The sequence below is a fragment of the Zalophus californianus genome, chromosome 17 (genome assembly GCF_009762305.2).
Source record: "Zalophus californianus isolate mZalCal1 chromosome 17, mZalCal1.pri.v2, whole genome shotgun sequence".
Taxonomy (NCBI): Eukaryota; Metazoa; Chordata; class Mammalia; order Carnivora; family Otariidae; genus Zalophus; species Zalophus californianus.
Window position 1 is genome coordinate 36279378 of NC_045611.1, and position 25710 is coordinate 36305087.

Sequence of the window (25710 nt, forward strand, 5' to 3'; positions counted from 1 at the left end):
CCGCGGTTCGCTGCCGCAGGGGTCGAGACAGCGGCTCTCCGCACCTCGTCGCCCCGCCCCCAGGCCAACGGTCGCAGGCGCGCAGCCCAGCAGGGGCGCGAGGCCGCGGGCGGGTCCGCCTGGCGATTGGCCGGGAGGGTGCGAGGGGCACGCGGGCGGGGGCGGGGGGCGGGCACATGCGCGCAGGCGGCGCGGCCGGCACGCGGCGCTCGCGCTCCCAGCTTAAATGAGCTTGGGCTGCCCGCGCCCGCCACTTCGGAGGGGCTAGCGCCGGGGCCGCAGGAGGAGCGGCCCGTGCGGGTGTCGTCCCTCGCGCCACCGCGCCTCGGCTCCGGGGCAGTAGATGGGACAGAGCACCACGGAGCAGGAGGCGGCGCCCGTCGGGGGACTCGGGCAGCGCGGGAGCCCGCCGGGGGGCTCGGGCATGGCGGGCTGCAGGACCTGAGCCCTGCCCCGCGGGGAGGCAGCCTGGTGGCCGGCGATGGGGGCCGAGCGGGACTGCCTCCGCGCCGGGCCGTGAGCACCGCGCCGCCGCCGCCTCCTCCTCGCCGCCGCCTCGGCCCCTCGCGAAGCGACGGGCCGCTCGGGAACATGGCCCTGGAGCAGCTCTGCGCGGTCCTCAAAGGTAAGCGCCGGGGGCCGCGAACGGCGCCCCCTGCGGGCCGAGGCCGGCGTCTTCGCGTCCCTCCCCGGCGCGACCGGGCGCCCGACGCGCCTCTTTGTCTGGTCCGCGCGGACCGCGGAGCTCTGGCGCCCACCCCGATTGACTTGCTCTCCAAGGGCTTTTCCCCCAGCCCTCTGCGTGTCTGGCAGGCTCCGGGGGCACTGGTGGGAACGCGCGGTAGAACGGGAAGCAGCGGCCCGGCGGGGCCCTCCGAGCCGTGTCCTCGCGCGTCTTACAATTCCGTGCATCGCTTCGCAAAGTTGTGGGGTTCATGTAAGTGGGGCTCAGGCCGGTCTTTTTCAGCATTTAATGACAGAAAGTCATTCCACGCAAACAATAAAAGCCCCAAGCCGAGGCGTCGCGGAGCAGCTCTGGAAAAGCCCTGCGCTGGCGGGTGGCGGAACGGCCTGCGGGCCGGACCGGGTCCCACCTGCTGCGGCCGCGGAGCCTGCGGCACCACTGCGGGCGCCGCGGCCCGGCCCGGCCCGGAGCCCGCTGCTCGCGGCCGCGCCCCGGCGCTTCCCGGGACCTCGGAATACCGTGCCGCCGGTGTGTGGTTCTTTTTGATTTGTTGTACCGGGAATTAAAACAGTGGGCTTGCCAAGTGCCCAAAGCTCCCAAACAGGCTATAGCTGCTTTGCATTTTCCTGGAGGTGTTATTTTAGATTGAAATTTATATGCATAGATAATTAAGGTTGTGATACAAAGTTGCTTCCGAAACTCGGACTGAATAAATCCTTTTTTCAGTCGTCAGAGGAAAGGAAACACCACCACCAAAAAAAAGGGCTTCCCCTTTCCCCTACTGATTTAAATTGAAAACTGAATAGCTGTACGTTGTTAATGCTATGAAATATTCTTTTTTATATTGGATAAGGAGTTAAGGTATTAGCAGTGTCACATATAGCTTATTGTGTCCTGATATTTGTACAGTGACAAATGTTGGATGTTTTTTTCCCATTCCATATTAACAGTTTTTTCTAATTTGTTCATTAGAAAATTCAGTATAATTTTGCTTTTAATTTTAACTGGACAGTTGCCTGCCTACCAGATTTTCCTAAATTCATCCTTGAGATTTCAGCAGTTTAATTTCAAATGTTTACCTAATGGTATACTTATAGGTACAATTGGTACTAAGGTAACTTAGGACTTTCTACCTAATGAATATTTCACATCACCCCCTGAATTCTTAGTGATTCCTTCATTAAATTAAAATTTAAAACTCTGATGTTAATTTCGTATAGTTTTCCTATCTAAATCCTAATTTATGTAGCCATTCCTTGGAAATTAAGACTGTTTTATTCTTCGAAAATAAATCATACATGCACAGTAGGTTTTCTGATAGTGCTCATTATCCAAATTTGCTTCATTGTCCTGACCGCTTTATGGTTATCACCATCATGACAGTCCATCTGGGTAGCTCCCTAAGGAGAAATCAGTTAGCCCTGTTACACAGCTCTACCTGCGGAACTTCAGGGAACTGAGCTGGATAGGACGGAATTGCTGGTCCTCCTGAATCCTGAAGGGATTTGCAGCTTTTCTGCCTTTGCCTTTGTCGTTGGTACATACTGCCCTCTCTGGCCACTGTGGTGAAGGATTTAGCTGTTGCACCTTTCCGGAAAGGATTCTGTGGTGATGGCAGAGCCAACAGTGAAAACAAGGTAGTATCTGGCTTTTCTTTTTAGTGTGCACTAAAACCTACACTTGTTGTACATGCTAGAGTATTTTTAAAGCTCAAACTAGGTTGTTGTAGGCTTGCTAGAGCTGAAACAAGCTATTTTTAAGTCTTCTAAAGTTTGTGTGTGTGCTTGTAAATTTGGAGAATTGGTCTGGAAAGATTCAAGAAATTAACGAAAGTTGATTCTGAGAAGGGAAGAGAGATAGAGTGAGGGGAATACTTCTATTTCACTGCATCCGCATTTGTAGCCCTTGATTTTTTTAACCAAATGCGTGTGTTACCTATACAGAAATTTTTTTTTTAATTTTAAAAAATTATCTTTTGGAAAAATACTGGATTTTCCTAGTTCTCGCATTCATTGTGTGCATCAAGGCATGAAAAAGCCCTTAAGTATCCTGTAAGGTGAATTGCTTCAATACAGAAGAGGTTCTTATCAGAAGCAGTTATTTAATATTTGCATAATTATAGATATTACCTACCAAAAGCCTTGTTTGCAGTATTATGGTCAGTTTCTACTAAAACAAATCATCCATAATGAGTGTGTGAGATCTTAAGTAGAAGGTAATTTTCTTTAAGATGCCATTGATTCTTTTTGTTTTACTCTCAGCAGTGAGAACAAAAGGATAACTCTACTAGGCTTTTTAAACCTTTCATATGTTGTTAAAACTGAATAATTCACTTTTAACTGTTTATGATCCCTCCGGGTCATAAAATTTGATTTAACTTTCTGTCAAAGTTAAGTAAGCATCATAGTCACATGAAAATATTGCATTAGTACTATAAACCCATTTTTTACTGTTTTATTTACTCATCACACTTTGGGAGAATCTTATTAGACTCAGTTATATTTAAACTGTGTAATTTGTTGTGTAACAGCATAAATATCCCTCGGCACTATATTTTTAAAATCTTACCTGAGACTGACAAAAATTAACTCCTGTCTATCATTCCCATGCCTCTTCCAAAAACTAGTAAACTATACAAAAATATGTGTGGTACTGGAAAGCTGTCCCTTTAATAGTGAAGTTTTAAAGCATAGTCTTGTTAAAAATTAACTTTTTTACTTTTTCCCCCAGGAATAGGAGAAATGTTTTAAGGCTGAAAATTGAAGTCTGACTAAACACTGGTTTTATTGTAGTAAATCCTCAAACTAGAATCCAGTTTATCTGTGTTTTGAAACCAAATTCACCTGTTAGAAAAAACATGCAGCCTTATAATACACACATATGTGCATTACAAAACAAGTTCAAATCACTTTCAGGTCTTTTTGGAATAAGATAGAAAAAAGATAAACTATAAACAAAGTTCATATCCAAAGTTTTAAACTCTCCAATTCTGTTTTTGGTTACTACTCATTCAGCAGTCTCCTATAGTTTTTGTTTTTTTTTTTTAGTCTCATTTTTAAATTTATGCTCCTTGCAGAGTAATTCTTGATGTTTAAAAATGTGTCCCTGAATCACTATGAAATGCCAGTTATTATGGTTTTTGAGTTGGAAAGGGGAACCCTAAGATCCATTGGTTTCCAAACTTTCCTTAACAGGAGAACTTCTTCAAAAGGAATCCTTCTGAGGGGATACTTAAAAACTAAACAAAGGTAATAGATAAGAGCAAGGTTGCTGTAATTGGTGAGGGACTTCACCCTCTCAAAGGCTCATCAGAATGGCCCCCAAAACTTTTTAACATGTTTGTTATATCACTCACAAAATTGCAGTGTACTAATTTGAAAGTTCAGTTCTTCCTAGGCAAAATGACATTAAAACATGTTGGTTTAAATATGCCTGGACTAATATGTTGGAAATTACAGCACTAGTGGGTGAGAAGATATCACTCTTTAAAATGTGACCTGGTCACATTAAAATTTGTTGCTGTGAATGTCTAAAGAAGGCTACTATAAAATGAGAACATACAAAACTGCTCTCTTAGGAGCACTTGGCCAGCAAGGAGGTTGTCACATTCTGCAGGAAAGAAAGCACTTCTGCTACAGCTACTCATTCTTAAAGTGGTTGGCAGTGTGATTAGCATATGTAGGTTGGAGTGATCCCAAAGTTTGCCAAGTCCATCTTCTTTCTTAGCTAATAAGTAAAATTGAGTTTGATTAAATTTGGGTACTCTGTTCTGTGGAACATAGCTAATCAAAAACAAGTTACTACTACCTCAAGTAGTATTGGACTCTCATCGAACTCCATTCTGCTTTCATTATCAAAGATAGTAAAGAGCAAGAAGACGAGTTAGGCTGTTGTTACATCTGGCATCTCGTGATAGATTCTACAAACCTTTCATTTACCGCTTTGATGCTTAAAACAGGAGGGCTTATTGGCAAGAGGCACATTTAATTACTAACAGAGGTAAATTGAGCCAGCTTGAGAAAAGTAAGCTTAGTGGCTGGATATCTGAAAAGAAAAGAAAAACAATCAATTCTTTTCCTGTCCCTTGATTTATGCTTGATAAAAGAAGCTGGGTCATCTGTGTGACTACTGTTAACCAAGATGTGTGCTTCTCATTTGTTGATGCAGGACTCCGCACTGTATGTTGTAGTTACAAAAAGGACGTAATCAGGATCATGCTTAGTCATGTCAGGTATTCATCTAATTTTTATTGAATGCTGTCGTGGGCTAGGCAATCTTCTAGTCACCAGGGCTGCATCCGTGAATCAGACAAGGCTTCTCTTTCTAGTAGGAACTGACAAATAATAAGCAAAATATCAAGTGATATAAATAATAATTAAAATATTTATATAATAAAACAGGATGAAGGAGAAAATGTAGAGCTTCTTTAGAAATCAGAAAGTCTTCAGAAGACCTGAATGACAGGAAGGAACCAGCCATGCAGAGAGATTCTAGGCAAAAGGAATAAGCAAGTCCCTAGGGCAAGAAGGAGCTTGGTATATTGAAGTAATGGGAAGAAGGCCTGTATAGCGATAGGTAGCAATCGGAAGGTCAGGGAAGTGGTTAGATGCTAAATCACATAGGACCTCTGAAGTCAGAGTAGGGGGTATGGATTTACTCTCAGTGTAATGGGACTGTATTGGAAGATTTTATGAAAGGCTGTGATATGATCTGGTTTATGTCTTGAAGGGATCACTGGCTGCTGAGTACAGAATAGACTGTAGGGGACATGGCAGAAATAGCCAGTTGTCTCCCAATATCCATTTTACACTTTAGTAATTCTCTGAATTTTAATTAAGCCCGTAACCACCCAACAGAAAGACTAGATTTTCCAGCTTTCCTTAGGGTTAGGTGTGGCCATGTGATAAGTGAGTCTGGCCAATTGGATGTGTGTGCAACTTTGGGAAAGTGATGGTGTTTTTTTGTTCAGTTAAAATTTTTATTTTGAGATCATTGTAGAGTCTAGGTAAATGTTTTTAAAAGAAGGAGGAATGTCCTATATTATTTCTTTATTCTTGCTGGCTCTTAACGCAGGCATGGTAGCTGTAATGAAGATATAATGCTGGCACTCCAGCATCCATGTTGGACCATAAGATGGACTTGGAAGGAAAGTCATATACAGTTGAACAATGAGATAGAAGGAGCTTAGGTCCCTTATAATAATAGCCTTCACTCTAGTCCTTAACTACTTACCTCCACAGTTTGTATACTTGCCAGAAATCTATTCTATCTTGTGTAAACTGGTTGTGTAAAAAATAAGTAAAAGAAACAAAACCAGAGATTGAGAACTGTTAATAGTCGGAGAAGTGAAAAATCTGAATGCTATCAAGTAAAATTAATTTTGAAAGTTCCTGGAAAAAGCAGGTTTAAACAGTGCAGAGGGAATTTGTGGAAGCAAAGGGAGATACATGGCAAGTGCAGATGTTCAGAAACAAATATTTGCAGAAACAGTATGAGAATAGGTACCAGAGCATTCACCAATATTTCCAAAACCAACTCGTTAACTCCTTTTTGCTGGTCCTCTACCCAACTCGTCAACTCCTTTTTGCTGGCCCTCTACCCTGCCTCATCCATCTTGGCCCAGCCTTGCCCCTGCCATCCCCAGTGGAGAAAACGGGCATCCTCTTGCCATTTCTTGCAGTATACTATCATCCTCTTATTGCAGTGGTTGGCCTGCAAAGTATGGTCCCAGGACCAGCAGCTTTAGCATCACTAGGGAACTTGTTAAAATGCAAGTTCTCAAGCCCTACCCCAGACCTACTAGGCCAAAATCTCTGGAAGCAACCCCTGCCCACCAAAATCTGTGTTTTAATAAGCTCTCCGAGTGATTGTGGTACACACTACTGTCCCAGTGATTGATTCCGTTCTCCCACCTAGAAGTAGCGTTGCTGGGTGGGATTTGTGCATTTTTAAACCCTGATATAGATTACCAGACTAACCTCCAAAAAGTTATGCCGGTTTGCAATCCAGTGACAGTGTATGTCAGTTTCCTATATCCTGACCAACAGTAGAATCTGCATTTTTTAAATTTTAGGCTAAATGTTTGTATTGTTTTGGTTTTTGGCACATTTTTCTGGTAGCATAATCCTTTTTTCTCAGTTATTTGTAGTTTTTGTTTGTCTTTAGTAAGTGAAGGTGTTCTCCACTCAAAAGGGTACCTACGTAATTCACCTTTTTGTTTTTTCAATCTGGTATTTTTCTGTTTATCTTGAAGGTAGGGATCTGCTTTTTTTTCCCAAATAATTATCGAGTTATCCCAGAATCATTTATTAAACCTGTCCTTTCACTGGGAGTTTCAAATCCATACATAAAATAAATTCTGGACTATCTATGTCTATTTCTTGAGCTTTTTCTTTTCTTCCATCTTTTTATCTTTAAGCTCCTTGAGAATAAGGACCAAGGCTGCTTGGTTCATTGCTGTAGCCTCAAGGACTGACCCTACTGCCTGTAATACAGTGGGAGCTAGATATGTTTGTTGACAGATCACCTATTTCTTTCTATACCATTGCTACATTTTGAATTACTGTAGCTTTACAATAAGTATATATTGTTTTTATGTATTTTATGTCTATTTTTTAATTTCCCTTGGCCAATATAAAAAAGTCTTCAAGGGGCACCTGGGTGGCTCAGCATTAAGCATCTGCCTTCAGCTCAGGTCATGATCCCGGGATCCTGGGATCGAGCCCCGCAATGGGCTCCCTGCTCGGCAGGGAGCCTGCTTCTCCCTCTCCCACTCCCCCTGCTTGTGTTCCCTCTCTCACTGTTTCTCTCTCTGTGTCAAATAAATAAATAAAATCTTCTTTAAAAAAATAAAAATAAATTTAAAAAATTTAAAAGTCTTGAAGATGAGCATGAGCAATTTTTAGTCCCCCAGAAAACTAAGATTTTGATTAAAATATAATTAAATATATGACTTACTGGGAAGAATTGTTACCTGTATGTTGTTTTATTATCCAAAACATATTGTTTCTCCATTGTCTTAAATTTATTTACTTGTTTAATTTATTTTAGTATTACTCTTTTCTCTTAATAGGTATAATAGTTTTCCAGGTAATTATCTTGGGACTTCTAGGTTTTAAGTAACATTATCTATAAATAATAATTTTGTCTCCTTTCCAGTATTGATTGCATTGGCCAGAGTTTCCACTATTAACAGTAGAAAGAATAAATTTGATCTTGATTTTTACAGTGGAAGATAAGGCCTTTAAACTAGAAGGCCTGGGGAGAAGACTCTTCGTAGAGCTAATATGACAGTGATTAAGGGTAAAAGGAGTAGCATTGAGAACTTGTATATGCACCTTGAACAGCATCTGTCTTTATCATGTGAATCTTCATTCAGAAAAATTTTTTTAAGAGAGGGCAGGGGGTGTAGGGAGGGACAGAGGGAGTGGGAGAGAGAGAATCCAGCATGGAGCCCAGTACAGGGCTCCACACGGGCTCATGGCCAGGCTCAGTCTCACTACCCTGAGATCATGACCTGAGCGAAAATCAAGAGTCATCGCTTACAACTGAGCCACCCAGGCTGTACATACATTATTACGAGGCCTCAACTGAACTCCAGAACCAGATATATGGGCATAAACGGTGGGTGGGCACTCCCTTTTTAAGCATCAAATCACAAGCAGTTCTCTATATAACTAAAAGGTATGGTTAAGGAGTTTAGAATTTTTGTTTTGGCATGGATTTCTACCTTAAAGAATTAGTGCCTTCTTGGGTACATTATCTTTGAATTCAAAATGTGTGGTATTTCTGGATTTGAGAAATTATTGATCCTTTTAGTAAGAGGAAGGGAATAGTGGCACGTGGTTGGAACCAAAGACAGAACAAAGCACCCCAGCACTGCTTCGTATACTAAATAATTCCAGTGTTTGGCATTAACGGAGTTTAATATCTGAACCACTGAACGGTGGCTCAGTCGTTAGGCGGCTGCCTTCGGCTCAGGTCATGATCCCAGGGTCCTGGGATCGAGCCCCGCATCGGGCTCCCTGCTCCGCGGGAGGCCTGCTTCTCCCTCTCCCACTGCCCCTGCTTCTCCCTCTCCCACTCCCCCTGCTTGTGTTCCCTCTCTCACTGTCTCTCTCTCTGTCAAATAAATAAATAAAATCTTAAAAAAAATAAAAATCTGAGCCTGGTTATAACAAGCAATTTGCAAAGATCCTATTATACAACTAGAAGGAAGCTATGTTTATTATGATATAGAATTTAGAATTATTAATAGTCACAAATGTATCACTAAATATTTCTATCCCTGATTGTTGTGCAGATTCACCCTATTTATATAAAATTTTTATATTCAGTAGCACAGCTCATTTGATTGAGTTGTGAATAGTTTTTTTAAACATTTGGGGGAAAAGAAAATTGTGACCAACCCTCAAAGTAGAAAAGAATAATAGGTTTATTTGGGCTTATAACTTGATTTTTAAAATTATCTACCATAGTTGCACACTCTGTAAATTTCTTAAGTCAGATATTTTACATAGACAAATTTTATTGATCATTATGTAATTTTACTGGTACTGTTCATCCTTTTGCTATAGTTTTACTGTTGCTCTCCTGGTTTCAGTTTGTTGGTTTGTTACTTGCCCTGTCTGCCCCGTTTTGTGTTACTTATGTACTGTGAATTATAAATGTGAAAACTAGTAAATTGTTATTCCTGTGATTCAGGAGGAAAGGTATACTGAGCACAAAATTTTGATCAGTTGTGTATCGTCTGAATGATATGCCTTGGGAAATAGTGTCCTCTAACAAGATAAACTGATACGAATGGATGTGTTATTTGCTGAATTGTCAGATACCTAATATTACTCTAGGTTTTTCTTTTTGATCATAAATATTGTTTTTTTTTTAATAAAAACAAAACATGTTTCATTTCTCCATTCCTCAAACTCTGATCCAGTGCAAAGTTGTGAAGGGTTTGAAGGGGGAATGTTCCTATATAACATGAGGTCTTCAACACTACTAGCAACCAGGGAAAGGGAAGGGGAAGTGAAAAGTGTTGAGAGGAGACAGAGGAGACAAAGCTCAACAAGGGTATAGGAAGCTAAAGAGGAAGATGTCGGTGATTAGATTGTAAAATGTAAACAACTGAATGGCAAGAATTATCTTTTTATATTGTTGACTTGGAGAGTAGATACTCAGCATATGCTATTGCTTGAACAATGGTATGATTATCTACCAATCACTTAACTAGCATCCTCTTCAATGCCCACATTTCTCTCACTGCTTTCATCATATAAATCACCATTTGCAGCTAACTCTACATCTGAATCATGTTATAAATCTCTCCTCCTTTCCATTTCCAGTACCACTGCTTTGCTTCCTGAATGGCTTTTTCTCTTCTCTTTGAAAGTTTAGACTCCATGAAACCATCAGGATTATTGATCTAAAACACAGATGTGTTAATATCATTCTCTAATTTAAAAACCCAAAATGAGGGGTGCCTGGGTGGCTCAGCTGGTTAGGTGTCCAACTCTTGGTTTCAGCTCAGGTCATGATCTCAGGGTTGTTTAAAAGCGTGGAGCCTGCTTAAGAGTCTCTCTTTCCCTCTCCCCCTCCCCCCCATAATATAGATAGATAAAATTTTAAAAAATAACAACTGAAAGTGATTTCTCATTATAGTCAAAAGTCCAAACTCTTTAGCATGACAGTCAAGACTTTTTACAATCAGACCTCATTCTGTTTCTCACCTGATACACCACTATTGCCCTCCTTGTGCTGACCCTACTATGGTACTCAGAGTTCGCTAACCCTCCACAGATCGTACTCCTCCATATTTTTGTGTAAGCTGTTTCTTTCTCAGTATCCTTGTTAGAAGTCCCATAGCATCCAAATAGAATATACCTTCTCTTCTGGAATTTTCCTCACTCTGTTCCTCTTAACCCCCAGCAGAATGAAAGGTTCCTGTCTGCTTCCGTTATGCTTTCTGTATAACTCCTATTAAACTTCTGTTCACCTTGTATTGTAAATTCTTTTTGACAGTAGATTGGCTCCTTAAGGATGGTAGTTTGCTATCATTTATTTAGCAGAATGCCTAGCACATAACAAGTACTGTGTGCATCGTCATCTCATTTAATCTTCTCAACAGCCTTATGAGGTTGGTGCTACTGGGACAACATCCTCATTTTACAATTAAGTAAACTGAGAGGTACCGAGGCCTCACAGCCGGTACACAGCAAAACTCGAACTCCAGCCTGGATCCACCTGACTCATGAAGTCCATACTCTTAACTGTTTTGCTGTATCCACCCCCCCGCCCCCAACGTCTGTGTTTCCTTGGTGCCTGCTCTCCTTTGGTACAGTAGGTACTCTGTCAGTGCTTATTGACTGAATGAATAATAAAAACTCCAGTTCACACTGTGATTTCCATTGAAAGGGAGAGTGAAAGATGTCTGCACCATTCATAAAAATAAAATGTTTAAAAGAATCATCAAAATACATACACAAAACAATTCAATATGTTATTGACTGGGTCTCAGAAATGTTCAGCTTGGGGGAAAAAAGCTTCATTTCTAAATATGCTGGCTTTTGTAACTGTCCATGCAGGACACCGCATAGTACTGCACAACTATAAAACGTCTTGACTTGATTTCTGGGAGACTGCTGCCCCCTTACTTCTGTCTTTGTTATAAATGCTCTCACAAGTCAGATAAGCTAATTGAACTTTTACTGGCATAATACATTGTAGAGCTAGCCATATAATATATGTAAAGTCTTTGAGATGGAGTACAGTAAATATAGCATAATTGAGGTCAGCAGAGTTTGTTGTGTGTTTTTAATCTATCATAAATTGAAAAATGCTTTAAATGCCATATACTGTTAGTGCTTGTATGAATGAGTACGGTATCAATTGTTTTTCCTTGGGTTGTCTTAAGTGTCAAATAGTAAATCAGAACATGACATTTAACCCTTAAAAATCTTGTGAGTGAATGTTAGTAAGAAATAGCAGCCTTAATCTTTTTTATCATCTGATTTTCTTTATAGATTTAGTAAAATGTAATATAGATTCAGTTTTTTAACTTTTCTTTTCTATTATTTCTCTAGTGTTATTAATAACAATACTTGTAGTCGAAGGGATTGCTGTGGCCCAAAAGACCCAAGGTAAAGTACTTAAAGTGATAACTTATCACATATTCAGGACAGTGAGTGGGATGGCTTATTGGAAAGAATTGCAACTTTTGAATACTATTTCCGTAATCCCTCTGGGGTGTTCCAGTGACCTAGGGCTTTCTGTCAACCTATCAGCCTCTGTTTTACTGAGTTCACTTGCAGTTAACTGAGTAAATTGTCAACATGAATCTTGCTCTGATAAATTTTTTAAATGGGCATCACTAGTAGCTCCTAGCACTCTGGATTATGTCCAAAAATTAAATGAGATTCATGCTTTATCACTCAGCAAAAAAAAATCCCTTTTTTTCAGTTTTGACAAATGAAATATTTCCATCAGTGTCTTATTCAAAGCCCTGTGGACCTGTTCTGATTGTCCTTGTTTATGAAAGAAGATAAGCTAGTGTGCTTTTCGGACCAGATTTTCATGTCAGAGTTTAGAACATTTACTGATTTACTTTTTATTTTCATCTAAGTTATACATACACATGACAAAAATCAAAGCATTCTAAAAAATTAATTATGAAAAAGTAGTTTTCCATCCTCTGCTACTCTACTTCCTTCTCCATGGAGATAACCAGAATTTTAGCTGAATCTTTTGGTATTTCCCTGCATATTTCTAAATAATGTTATACTGTTACTTCTTAATATTTCAGCTTTACATATTAGACAGTGATTTCCCACCATGGAAGATGAAAATTAAGCTCTTTCATGCTACATTCTACCCCTGACTATACCCCAGTATTCTATTACTTTCCTTCTGTACCACCTGTTCCAGTGTAGTTCTGTCATACGTAATTCTGGTCACATCTGTTTTCAGAATTTAAGTCACTCACGGAGCTTTTTCCATATGAAAATTTTGTCCTTCAGTTTAGGAAATTTTTATTTCCTTTTTTCCTTGTTTAAGTTTTTAAATTCCCTTTTCTCTGTTTTTTTCTGTTTTATCCTTTAAAAACTGTTTGGTTATGGGATAGATTTGTGGTGGTGGTTCTATTTTCCATCTATCTTTCTACTCTGTTTTTTTCTCAGTCTCTATTGAGACTCCCCCAACTTTACCGTCTAAGCCAGGAATGGGAAAACTTTTTTCTGTAAAGGGCCAGACAGTAAATATTTAAGATTTTGCAGGCCTTGCAGTCTCAGGAGCAACGACTCACTTTTGCTGTTGTACCATGAGAGCTGCTATGGACCATAGGCACAAGAATGGACATGGATGTGTTCCGTTGTAAACTTTCGTTACAGTAACAGGCCACAGGTCAGATTTGGCCAGAGCTACACTTTGCGGCCCTCTGCTTTAAAATTTCTAGTAATTTTTCATTTCTTCTATTTTTAGAAAATTTTTGTTTTCTGAATATTCTAAAGTATCCTTGTTCGTGTTTTATAGATACACTCTCTTTTTCTCTAAGGGAATTAAATGACAGTTTTGTTTTAATTTTTTGGGTTTTGTTTTTTAATATAATCTTTGTTTCTTCAGATTTGCTTTCTTCTTGTTTTTTATTCATTGTTCATATTAGAGGCTTTCCTCAAATATCTGGTGCTCCTTGACTGTCTACTGTTATTTATGAGTGGAGCACTGAAATCTGATGATTAGCTGTCAGCAGGTGTAGAAGGACTTGTTTTCTGTGACCCAGCACTGGGGAATTCCTGAGTCCGCACTGCTGGCGCTCTCCTCTGGACTGTTGAGAGCCCCCAGACAGGAAGCTTTCCATGTCCTGGTTAGAGGTTCTGCATCTTACCTAGAGGCTTTAAAGGAGTTGAGTGGGGGAAGAGGCCAGGAATGCCATTCACTGTGTTATCATTCCCTAGTCTCCTTGTTTGCAGGTTGGTATGGTCACCCTCAGCTGTGCCCAGTGTCTCCTAGTCCAGGAACCTTGCTTTATCTTCTGCAAAGGAATCACCTCATTTTCCGATGTAGTGACAGCAGCAGCTACCTAGATTTGTAGAGCAGGGGAGGGTATTAGAAATCAGATTGATTCTAAAAAAAAAAAAGAAAGAAAGAAAGAAATCAGATTGATTCTAAATAACTCTTAGCCAGGCCTCATGTTTTTAGAAAGGACAATTTCACCACCACCTGTCATGCCTGCTCATCAAGTACTGCCAGTTGTGATTGTACCTACCTCTTTGTGCCTCTTTAGGGGTTTATTTTTGCCCTTAAAAAATCTGGAACTGTTGGTGGAGTTTAAGGAGAGAGAACTAAATGCATGTGTTCAATCTACAGTCTTTAACTAAAATCCTTTGTAATCTTTGGATCATATTTGGCTTTTGTGTTAAACTAAATATAGAGGTACCATACCAGAGATAAACCCCTGGGATCCTTTTATTTTTATGTCAGAACTGAATTTGATAGTTGCACTGATTTGTCAGATTCTTCCACATGGTTTTGCCCTTGTAAAATCTAAGCATTTTATTTCCCTGCTCTCCTACAGGGCAAACTTGTCCTCTAGCAGCAAGTTCTTCCCACCAGCACAGCATACAATTTTACCTTTCTGTCTCTTCTGCTGTATTCAATTTGTTGCGCTAAACTTGGCAGTGGTTCTTGCAAAATTATATACACTATCTGTGTGACCTAGAGTGGGCAATTGTTTGGCTAAATTGTGGGGAAAAGAGAAGAATGCTGTTCTCTTCTGCTGTAATTCATGTTTTAAATGCCATTTTTCCCTAAGATGGACAAAATATTGGAATCAAGCATATTCCTGCAACCCAGTGTGGCATTTGGGTTCGAACCAGCAATGGAGGTCATTTTGCTTCACCAAATTATCCTGACTCCTATCCACCAAACAAGGAGTGTATCTACGTTTTGGAAGGTATTTGACCAATTTCTGTCTTTTAATGGATGAATTTTATTTTAAAACTAAGTACGTTGGTAAGATGCCCAGTTTAAGCCAGTTTCAACAAAATTTAAACATGTATTTGAATTAAACTCTAGTAATTATACTGAATATTGAACACATTAACAAAATAATAGTTGAAATTTTCTAGTTTTGAATCTCCTAAAATACAATTCAACCAGATGCGTCAGTATAGATGAGAAATTTCTCTAATAAGAAACTTGAAAGAAACAAACAAACAAACTCAAACTTACTGGCGTCTCTTATCATGCTTTATGCAGATTTATGTCCATAGTTACATTAGTTCTTGTCATTTCTTCTGTTTTTCTATTCATTGTATCTCATGAACTAAGCATTAGCTTTTCTAGTCTAATTTTAATTAAGTACATTTAACTAATTTAATAAACAGGATATTCCAAAGGGAAAGATCACTGTAGTTCTGCAGAGCAGCATTGTTATTATTGATATATAATATAACATTAATTCTGAATTTTATATGTAATAGTCCTCATGATTCTCATCTGTGAAACAGTAACAGCAGTTGTTTTACTTTCCCTACTTGTGTCAGGACATTTATGCTTTTCTTTGTGTTGCCTTCATTTGCTTGCTTTTATTTTCTAGCTGCTCCACGTCAAAGAATAGAGCTGACCTTTGATGAACATTATTATATAGAACCATCATTTGAATGTCGGTTTGACCACTTGGAGGTTCGAGATGGGCCATTTGGTTTCTCTCCACTTATAGATCGTTATTGTGGTGTGAAAAGCCCTCCACTAATTAGATCAACAGGGAGATTCATGTGGATTAAGTTTAGTTCTGATGAAGAACTTGAAGGACTGGGATTTCGAGCAAAATATTCATTTATTCCAGGTAATGAAGTTGTCTTTTTTTCACTGGGTCTCACTCTGGTTTTAGAATCTTATGTCTAGAAAAGAGAGAATTTAGTCAAGTTAATCAAATCAAGGTTTTAAAGAAATTAGCAAGGCCAAAGGGAAATCACTTCGTGAATTAAATAAAACCAAAAATTGGAAATAGAATGGTATCACTTGAATTTTGAAGCATTTCATAGATGGCATCCCATTTTTCTTAGATTTCTTTATGTTTTATAATGTATAGCAAGGCTTAAAAACATCAAGATAAATATATTTTAAAAGATAATTCAGCAAATTGTCTTATTTTCATAATCCTTACCAAAAATTATTTTGGCAGGTTTTTTCCATTGGAATGCTTGAATTACCACTCATTTGAATAAGTAAGCTCTAGAAAATACTGAGTAATGGAAAAAGTACTGCTCTGCACTTGGAGGCAAAAGATCTGGGTTCTAATCCGTTCTGTTACCTGATAGCTATAAGACTATTCAGCACAATTGCACCTGAGGGTTGCTGTTGGTAAAATGGGAATACCTGATGTATTACTTTCCTAAGGCTGCCTTAACGAACTACAAATGTAGCAGCTGAAAACAATAGAAATTTATTCTCTGAGAGTTCTGGAGGGCAGAAAACCCAGCAGGGCCACATTTCTTCTGGGAACTCTAGGGGAGAATCCATTGCTCACCTCTTCTAGCTCCTGGGGGCTTCCCCAGAATTCGTGGATTTGTGGCCACATCACTGTAGTCCCTGCCTCCGTCTTCACATTCCCCTCTCAGAATCCTTAACTAATCCCATCTTTTGTTTTGTAATGTAATTGTCACTTTTTTTTTTTTTTTAACCCACATAAAGTAATACAGGTTCTGAGGATTTGGATTAGGGTCTCCATTCAGCCCACTCTGACTGTCTTACCCTGCCCTGTGGTATGTGTGAACACTTTGAGACCTGCGGTACTCTCTGGTGTAAAACTGTGCATATCCCTAATGTTATTGTTCCTGTCGTCAAACAACTTATAGACTAACAAGATGAAAAAATAACTTAGTGTACCAATTATGTCATCTCTTTGCTTTTGTTTGTTTTCATGTAAGTAATTTGTTAATTAAAAAAATCCTAATGAAAAAATATCCATAATCTTACCATCCTATATATAAAAAACCACTGTTAACAATTTGGTGTGTATCCCTTCAGATGTTTTTCTGTATCTATTGATTTTGTTTTACATAACTGATGGCATACATCTATATTACCTGTTGTTTTGCCTGAACAACATAATCAGCTTTTTTTTTCTTGTCAGTAAACATGGGAATTTTTTCTTTTTTTTTTTAAAGAAACATGGGAGTTTTTAAGTGTTTCAGTATTTATGTCCTCAATGCCAAAAGGATAACATTTTAGAAAGTAAAGTTTATCTAATAGACTTTATTTATTTAGAACAGTTTTAGGTTCCCAGCAAAACTAAGCAGAAAGTACAGTTACCATGTATCTCCAACCCTGCACAAACACAACTGCCTTCCAAAATCATCCTGCTCCAGAGTGGTACATTTGTTACAGTTGATGAACCCACACTGACACATCATCCCCCAAAGTTCATAGTTTACATTAGGGTTCGTTGTTGGTGTTGTGTGTTCTGTGTGTTTGGACAAATGTAGGATGACTTGTGTTCACCGTTACAATATCATATCAAGTATTTCCACTACCCTAAAAATCCTCTGGACTCTGTCTATTTATCCCTAACTCTTGGCAAGCAAGATCTTGCTGTCTCTGTAGTTTTGCCCTTTCCAGAAGTCATATTGTTGAAATCATACAATTTGTAGCCTTTCCAGACAGGCTTCTTTTACACAGTAATATGTACTTAAGTTTCCTCTGTGTTTTTTCATGGTTTGACCGCTCATTTCTTTTTAATATTGAATAATATTTCATTGTATGTATGTACAATAGTATATCCATTCTGTTGAAGGGTATCTTGGTTGCTCCCAAGTTTTAACAATTACAGATAACTTTGCTATTACCATCCATATGCAGGTTTTTTCGTGGACAACTTTTTCACTTATTTGCATAAATACCAAGGAGCACAATTGCTGAATAATAGTAAAATTTGTGTTTTTAATTTTTGCTTAAGTGGATAGTGGTTGTATATGTATATGTCATACATATATTTTACTACAATAAAAACAAATTTTTAAAAATTAGTTGCCAAAAAACTTAATTTGAAAGTTCAAATAGGACCTATATATGCCAAATTGCCAGAATGAAAAAATTGCTAATTTAAAATACCTCAATCTTTAAATAGCATGCAAAACCTATTTCAGTACACCGTTTATTGTATTTAACTGGATGTTCAATTCTTGTTAAAATTGTTTTTAATTCCAGATACTTTCTGCATAGTTATCATATTAAAAAAAGTAGGGGGGAAATTTTTTAGCTTAATTGAGAATACATCGCAGAGACTTGCCTCTTTTAACTTAATAAACCAACCTTGCCGAAAGGGGACAACATTTCAGCTCTTTTGTAGAGAAATGTCAAAGACATATTTAATTAAACAGCAGTGGGGTAAAGTCATAGGAGCTACCTGCCAATGAATCAGAATTCCTTCGTGTATAGACTATAGTTCTAGAATGTTGTCATTGCATTAAAATTTCCAGAATTATTGCAGTTACTTCCAGGAAGTAGCAATCCATTAAGAGTCCTCTATCCTCAACAGATAGCACCAGAAATTTAGATAATTTGATTTAAAATATACTAATTTCTTGGGGCTCCTGGGTGGCTCAGTCAGTTAAGTGTCCAACTCTTTGATTCCTGCTCAGGTCATGATCTCGATTGTGAGATCCAGCCCCACATCGGTCTCCACGCTCAGCATGGAGTCAGCTTCGGTTCTCCCAGCCCCACATCGGTCTCCACACTCAGCATGGAGTGGGCTTCAGGTTCTCTCTCCCTCTATTCCCCCCACCTGCCTGCCTCAGGCATGCATGTGTGCGCTCTCACTCTCTCTAAAATGAATAAATAACTAAAATCTTTAAAATATACTATCTTCTCATTAGTAGTAGTAGTCTTCTTCTAGCTTTACTGATCCCTAGACAAAATTTATTTTATAAGTATGACTTGAAATAACTAGACACAGCCATAATTAGCCAGTTATGCATTACCTATTTATTTTGATTTTTTTTTTTTTTAGTAGTAAAACTGTGGAATCCTCACCCACATTATAAAGGCAATATGGTAGGGTAAGAAAAATTGTCTGGAGAATTGCAATCAAGTCCTGGCTTAGCCATTGTAAATATGGCCTAAGAAAGTCATAATCTCTCTCATTCAGTTTCCTCATCTTCAAAGCGGAATATTACATAGTTTTCCTGATATTGCTCTAATTAGCATGATACTAAGCATAATGTATGTAGAAACTCTGAAGTACTATAAAGTGCAAATGTAAGGTAATATGTCTAGAAATCCTAAGTGTTTTATTATAATTTGTCTATATTTTAACCATAATCTGTATAAAATTGCTCTCATGATACATAAACTAATAGAAAAAGAGCTACTTTTCTTCAAGAGTCTCTATGTATTAAAAAGCCTGATTTTTAATACTTAAAAAAAGTATTCAATTAAGAGCATTGTTTTTGATGTCTGTTTTTTTTCTTTCAGGTAGTCAAACTAGTTTACAAAGATCTGATTCATATATAAGGGTTTTTAACATCTTTTTGACACTAAAGTATCATTTCAGTTAATTGATTTAGTTCATAAAAATCAAATACCTGACCAATTTACTGAAATCAGTTATTTTTATATGAACTATTAGTTCTTGGTCTTCTATGAACTACTTCACCAGACAGAATATCCTGTATATCACCTGGTCATTTTTTCCCTGCCACTTTGAAAACACCACTTACTAGCTACTGTGTGTGTGTGTGTGTGTGTGTGTGTGTGTGGTGAATTACAAACATAAAACATAACATAACATAAAATTCACCATTTTCATCCTTTTTAAGTGTACGAGTGCATGTTAAGTACATTTAGTGTTGTGTAATTGTCACCACCATCCATTTCTAGAACATTTTTGTTAACACAAGCTGAAACCCTGTGTCCATTAAATACGAACTGCCCGTTCCCCCTTTTCTCCAGCTTCTGATACTTACTGTCTGTATGAATTTGACTAATCTAGGAACCTCAATAAATGGAATCATACAATGTTAATATTTGTCCTTTAGTGTCTAGCTTATTTCACTTAGTGTAATGTTTCAGGGTTTATCCATGTTGTATAGCATATATCAGAATTTTATTTCTTTGTTAGACTGAATAATATTCCACTGTGTTGTGTATACTACATTATGTTTATTCATCCATCCATTAATGGACTAGCTATTGCTATTGACAGAGGGTTGCAAGTTTTCAGGTGGCATAAATAAGTTATTCATGATGGGATCAATAGTATAAACATTACCGTTTTAAAAAACATTGTTCCTGTAAATAAGCACCTAAACATGCCCAGGGGCGGTGGGGGGCGGTGGGAACAGTACTCTGTAGTCTACACCAATGAAAGCTTTCTCTTGCTTTGCTATTAAATGAAGGATTAGACATAACTTAAGACATGAAACTTTAACATAACTCTAAACTATCTCAATGCCAATTACTTTCTTCTTTTTTCTATTACAGATCCAGACTTTACTTACCTAGGAGGTATTTTAAATCCCATCCCAGGTTTAGTATATCACCTCTTTTTCCTCATAGCATTTTGTTCAATCTTATTTTCCTTTGAACATCATTCATCTATTCTTTCTAGATTGCCAGTTTGAGCTCTCGGGAGCTGATGGAATAGTGCGTTCTAGTCAGGTAGAACAAGAAGAAAAAACAAAACCTGGCCAAGCAGTTGATTGCATATGGACAATTAAGGCTACTCCAAAAGCCAAGGTATTATTATTTTTGAGTCACTTTAGAGAAGAACATAATTGATTAGCAGAATGTATTGTGTTGATTGATGCAGATACTTGCTATTATATAAACTGATACTGCAACTTTTTAAAAACTAATTTTATTTTAATCAGGTTTGGCCATCTAAGATCTCAGCATTGTTAGTTAAGTAACTGCAATATAGTTCCAGGAATATCACAGAAACATTTAGATTCTTAAAATCTGTGTATTCCTAAATTGAGGGTACAAGTATTGATCCATATGATGATCAATTCCTAAAAAACTCTATGAGGAGGAAAAATAGACCACAAGGGGTTTAAGTGTCCTGTCAGAGTTCTCAGAGTTGGTCATGGCAGTGTCAAAACCAAAACACAAATAGAGTGAGTCTTGCTTCTGTGTTCTTTCCATGCCGTCCTCCGCTAATGATGTAGAGCTTTTATTGGAAAGTACTGCAGGGAAGGATGTTTTTAAATAACTCTGACAGATTGAGATTGGTTGCTGACTACTTTTGCTTTTTGCTTTTAATTTATACTTCTAGGAATATTCACAGTGAAAATTATATTTAATGTGGATATATGTGAAAAGAGAAAGTGGGGATAAGAGAACAAACTATTAAAGAATTATGAAAATCACATTTAGAGTTATGGTAATAAGATAGATTAAATAATGTGAAAACCTGACTGTTACAAAACACCTGGAAACATTGGGTAATACATAACAGATACCCTTTTAAAAGTACAGGTAAGATTTCTAAAAAAAATAATTCTTATGGGCTAGAAATGAAGAGAGAGAACTATAAACCAGAGCAATAAACTGAAAACTGAAATTGTGATGGTATAAATGCCTCTTGCTGATTTCAGTACCCTCCAACTACTCACCAGTAGACCTGCCGGGAGCGTGGTATTACTAACCACAGTGAGACAGAAAAGGCCTGGGGTTGGTGTGACCTTTGTGAGATCCCTCACATAAAACTGGAACCCTTAAAGGGAAATATAATCGGTATGAAATGGTAGATTAGAAACCTTTTCCACTAACACAGGTTGACAGTGAAGAAGCTTATTTTTCTGGGCTATCTCAGGATAAAGCTGGGGTCTCCCCTAAAACTTTTACCTAGAAACCTGTTCTTATTAGAGTTTGGGATGTATGTAATTTACATTCCATGCCCAATCCAGGAACCACTTAGTCTAAAAATTAACAAAATGGTCCTGGCCTCAAAAATCTTTTTAGACACCTGGCAAAAGTAAATACAGAATAACCACAGAGGGATGCCTGGGTGGCTCAGTTGGTTAAGCGTCTGCCTTCGGCTCAGGTCATGATCCCAGGGTCCTGGGATCGAGTCCTGAATCGGGCTCGTTGCTCAGTGGGGGAGCCTGCTTCTCACTCTCCCTCTGCCGCTCCCCCTGCTTGTGCTCTGTCTCTCTCTCTCTATCACAAATAAATCTTCAGAATAACCAGAGAGGCTGTAGGATTGCCATCAGAAAGACACTGCTGAAGGTAAGCTCACAACTCAAAATTAGAAAACATAAGCAAACAACCCATCATGAGTGAATTAGTAAACATAACAGCAAGAAGTTTCTTAGATGCCTAAAAAGTGTTTTAATTATCTGACGAGAAAGAATCAAAAAGACGAAAAAGAAAAAATGATTGGGTACACTTTAAAAATAACCAAGTAGAACTTCCTCAAGTAAAAGGTATAGTTATTAAAGGATAGATCTGAGAAAATTACCCAGAATGTAGCTCAGGGGGTCAGGGAGAGGTAGTGGCAGTTTAGCAAGAAGATGTTCAGGCTGACAAAAAACAGTGACACAGAGTGATTCCCAAAGCAAGAAAAAAGTTTATATTGACACCTCGCTACATTGGCCACGACAGACAATGAGAAAATCTTTAAAACACCTAGAGAAAAAAGAGAGCTGAGAATCATTAATAGCAGAATAGAAGCTAGAAGACAATAGAGTAGTAATGTCTTCAAAGTGCTAAGAAAAAAAATAACTGCCAATCTAAAATTCAGTACTCAACTGTCATTTTAGAATGTGGGCAAAATTAAGATATTTCTGGGCAAAAATAATAAATGGACCAAATGCTACAATTAAAATCCAAGTTTATTCTGTTTTAGGATAACTATGGGAAATTTTGAAAATAAGAAAACAGGAAAGAAATAATAGACAAATACCAAAAGAGATCTGATACAGCTATTAAAATAGAAATCAAGGGCGCCTGGGTGGCTCAGTCGTTAAGCGTCTGCCTTCAGCTTAGGTCATGATCCCAGGGTCCTCGGATCGAGTCCCACATCGGGCTCCCTGCTCAGCGGGAAGCCTGCTTCTCCCTCTCCCACTCCCCCTGCTTGTGTTCCTGCTCTCAGTCTCTCTCTGTCAAATAAATAAATAAAATCTTTTAAAAAAAATAAAAACAGAAATCAAGAATGTCTGGGGCACCTGGGTGGCTCAGTGGTTAAGCATCTGCCTTCAGCTCAGGTCATGATCCCAGAGTCCTGGGATAGAGCCCCATGTTGTGCTCCGTGCTCAGTGGGGAGGCTGCTTCTCCCTCTCCCTCCGCCTACTGCTCCCCCAGCTTGTACTCTCTATCTTTCTGTCAAATAAATAAAATATTTTTTAAAAAAAAGAATGTCACCAATTCACAAGGAAGATACAGTTTTCATTTTATGTATTAATATGGCCTCAATATACAAAATATGAATTGACAGTTGCTGAGGAAAATTGACAGATCCACAATTATAGTGGGTAATTAATTTCACCTCTCAGTAATTAATCAGGCATACAGGAAAAGTAGTAAGGATCAGATTTAAACAACACAGCATGCCTGATGAGACATGGTATCTTACTCCTAACATCCAAAAAATATGCATGCATTCTCTATAAGCATGCATGAAACATTTATAAAATCTGATCCATATGCTAGACTAAAAATAGAAGTCTAAAATATATAACAGTGCTTGGTATTATGCAGAGCATCCTCTGACAGAAATACAATTAAATCAGGAACCAGCAACCAAAAGATAACCCATATGTTTGGTAATTTAATAATATACCACTTAGTAATTAATAGGTCACAGAAGACATCAAGATGGAAATTTAAACACACTTAAAACTGAATAAAATTGGAAATACATATCAAAATGTGTGGGATGCAGCTAAAAGTACGATAAGGGAGTTTTCATAAATGCTTCTTTTAGAAGAAGAAAAAGATTTAAATTTAATGAGAAGTTTCAACTCAAGAAGTTAAAAGAATGACCAAAGAAGCCCAAAGAAAGGGTAATAATGAAAGCAGAAATAAATGATATTTAAAAAAAAAAATCAACAAAGCCAAAAGCTGGCCCTCTGTAAAAGATAACTATAGGTATACCTCTTCCAAGATTTATTTAGCCAAAGAGACCTAAATAATATTTAGAAATGGAAAAGGTCATGGGGGCGCCTCGGTGGTTCAGTCGGTTAAGTGGCTGCCTTCAGCTCAGGTTATGATCTCAGGGTCCTGGGATCGAGCTCCACATTGGGCTCTCGGCTCAGTGGGGAGTCTGCTTCTCACTCTCCCTCTGCCCCTTCCCCCTGTTCATTCTCTCTGTGTCTCTCTCATCTTAAAAAAAAAAAAAAAAAAAAATGGAAAAGGTCATGAATCAACTATAGTGGAGATTTAAAAACTCTTACAAGACAAACTATGAAGAAAACCTTAACAAAAGAGAAAAAAAGAAACCTGAGGGTTTCTTCAATAAATAAATGACAAAGGGAAAAAAGCAGCAGTGAATCCTAGGTTAAAAGAAATGTGAAGTCAAATGAACATGTGGATTCAAAGTATAAAAGTAGGAAACATTACATAACAGAAGTCTGAACACCGTTATTTGATAAGAAATTATTTGTTGGTTTGATAATAGAACTGATCATATTTTAAGTGGTCTTTAGCAAGACACATAGAACTGTTGACGTGAATTCTCTCTGGGATTTGTCTCAGTATGTGGGATGGGTATGGTTCGAGACTGGCTGAGTTAATAACTGGTAAAGCTAGGAGATGAGGACAAGGGTTTATGATACTATTTTGTCTGCATTTTCACATTTGAAATTTTCCATAATCAAACTGTGTTAGACTATAAGAGAATACTAAGAGTAATTATTTACTGATAAATTTATAAACAGTCTAAATGGACAATTTCCTGAAATATGTATGTGTATACATACACATTTACATACATGTATATACAATTTACAAAAACTAAATCAGAGAAATAGAAAACCTGAATAAATCTTACCAATTAACAAAATTGATTTTGTACTTAAAATATGTAAGCAGAAAAGTTGGTCAGATTGGATTTTTACCAGGTACTCAAGGAACATGTTATCTAAAAGGTTTCAGAAAACTAAAGAAAAAAAGAACATTTCCCAGCCTATTCTATCAGAACTAAACAGCATGGAGAGTTATAAACCAGGATTATTTGTAAAATGGCAGGGAGGGAGGGCAGACCCAAAAAACTAAGCAATATCAGACTAAACCTAGTAAAGTTTTTTTTAGAAATCATGACCTAGAAATTCTTGGTTTAAGGGCACCTGGGTGGCTCAGTCGTTAAGCGTCTGCCTTGGGCTCAGGTCATGATCCCTGGGTCCTGGGATCGAGTCCCGCATCAGGCTCCCTGCTCAGCGGGAAGCCTGCTTCTCCCTCTCCCACTCCCCCTGCTTGCGTTCCTGCTCTTGCTATCTCTGTCTCTGTCAAATAAATAAATAAAATCTTAAAAAAAAAAATTCTTGGTTTAAGATAAGAAAATTGAATGATGTAGTTTCCCATATTAACAGATTAAAGGAGAAATCCTGATACAGCATTAGATGCAGAAAAAATACTCCATGAAACTTAAAAACTGATAAAAATCTCTAATTCCACCATAGGAGAATGCATTTCAATCATGATGAAGAGTATCTACTGAAACCCTAAATCAAACTTTGTAATTAATGGTGAAACCTTAAAAGCATTTCCTTTAAGCTCAGGACAAGTCAAAGATGTCTGTTGTCAGTGTTTTATTTGGTGGTGTTCTGTAATCCTGGTCAGTGCAACAAAATGAGAGAAAGAAAAAAAGTTCATCAATTGTAAAAATCAGTTGCTTTTCTTTATACTACAGCCAGAAGCATTTGGAAAATAAAACTTTTTAAAACACTATTTACAGGGCGCCTGGGTGGCTCAGTTGGTTAAGCGACTGCCTTCAGCTCAGGTCATGATCCCAGAGTCCCAGGATCAAGTCCTGCATCAGGCTCCGTGCTCAGCAGGGAGTCTGCTTCACCCTCTGACCTCTCCCTTCTCATGCT

At 38.2% G+C, this 25710-nt stretch overlaps 1 protein-coding gene across 2 annotated transcripts in view; it reads left to right on the forward strand.

The window, feature by feature from the left end:
- The first annotated feature begins 208 nt into the window (after nucleotides 1-208).
- The window catches only part of NETO2 (neuropilin and tolloid like 2), a 62046-nt gene continuing 36544 nt past the window's right edge, over nucleotides 209-25710 (forward strand). The window contains exons 1-6 of one of the 2 annotated variants that reach the window (XM_027619908.2): nucleotides 209-625; nucleotides 11764-11820; nucleotides 14487-14627; nucleotides 15273-15521; nucleotides 20159-20203; nucleotides 20286-20413. In XM_027619908.2, the coding sequence (XP_027475709.1) occupies nucleotides 592-625; nucleotides 11764-11820; nucleotides 14487-14627; nucleotides 15273-15521; nucleotides 20159-20203; nucleotides 20286-20413 (654 nt within the window). In that variant the 5' untranslated portion in view covers nucleotides 209-591. The remainder of the gene's footprint in view (nucleotides 626-11763; nucleotides 11821-14486; nucleotides 14628-15272; nucleotides 15522-20158; nucleotides 20204-20285; nucleotides 20414-25710) is intronic. The other variant, XM_027619909.2, reaches the window with a different exon arrangement.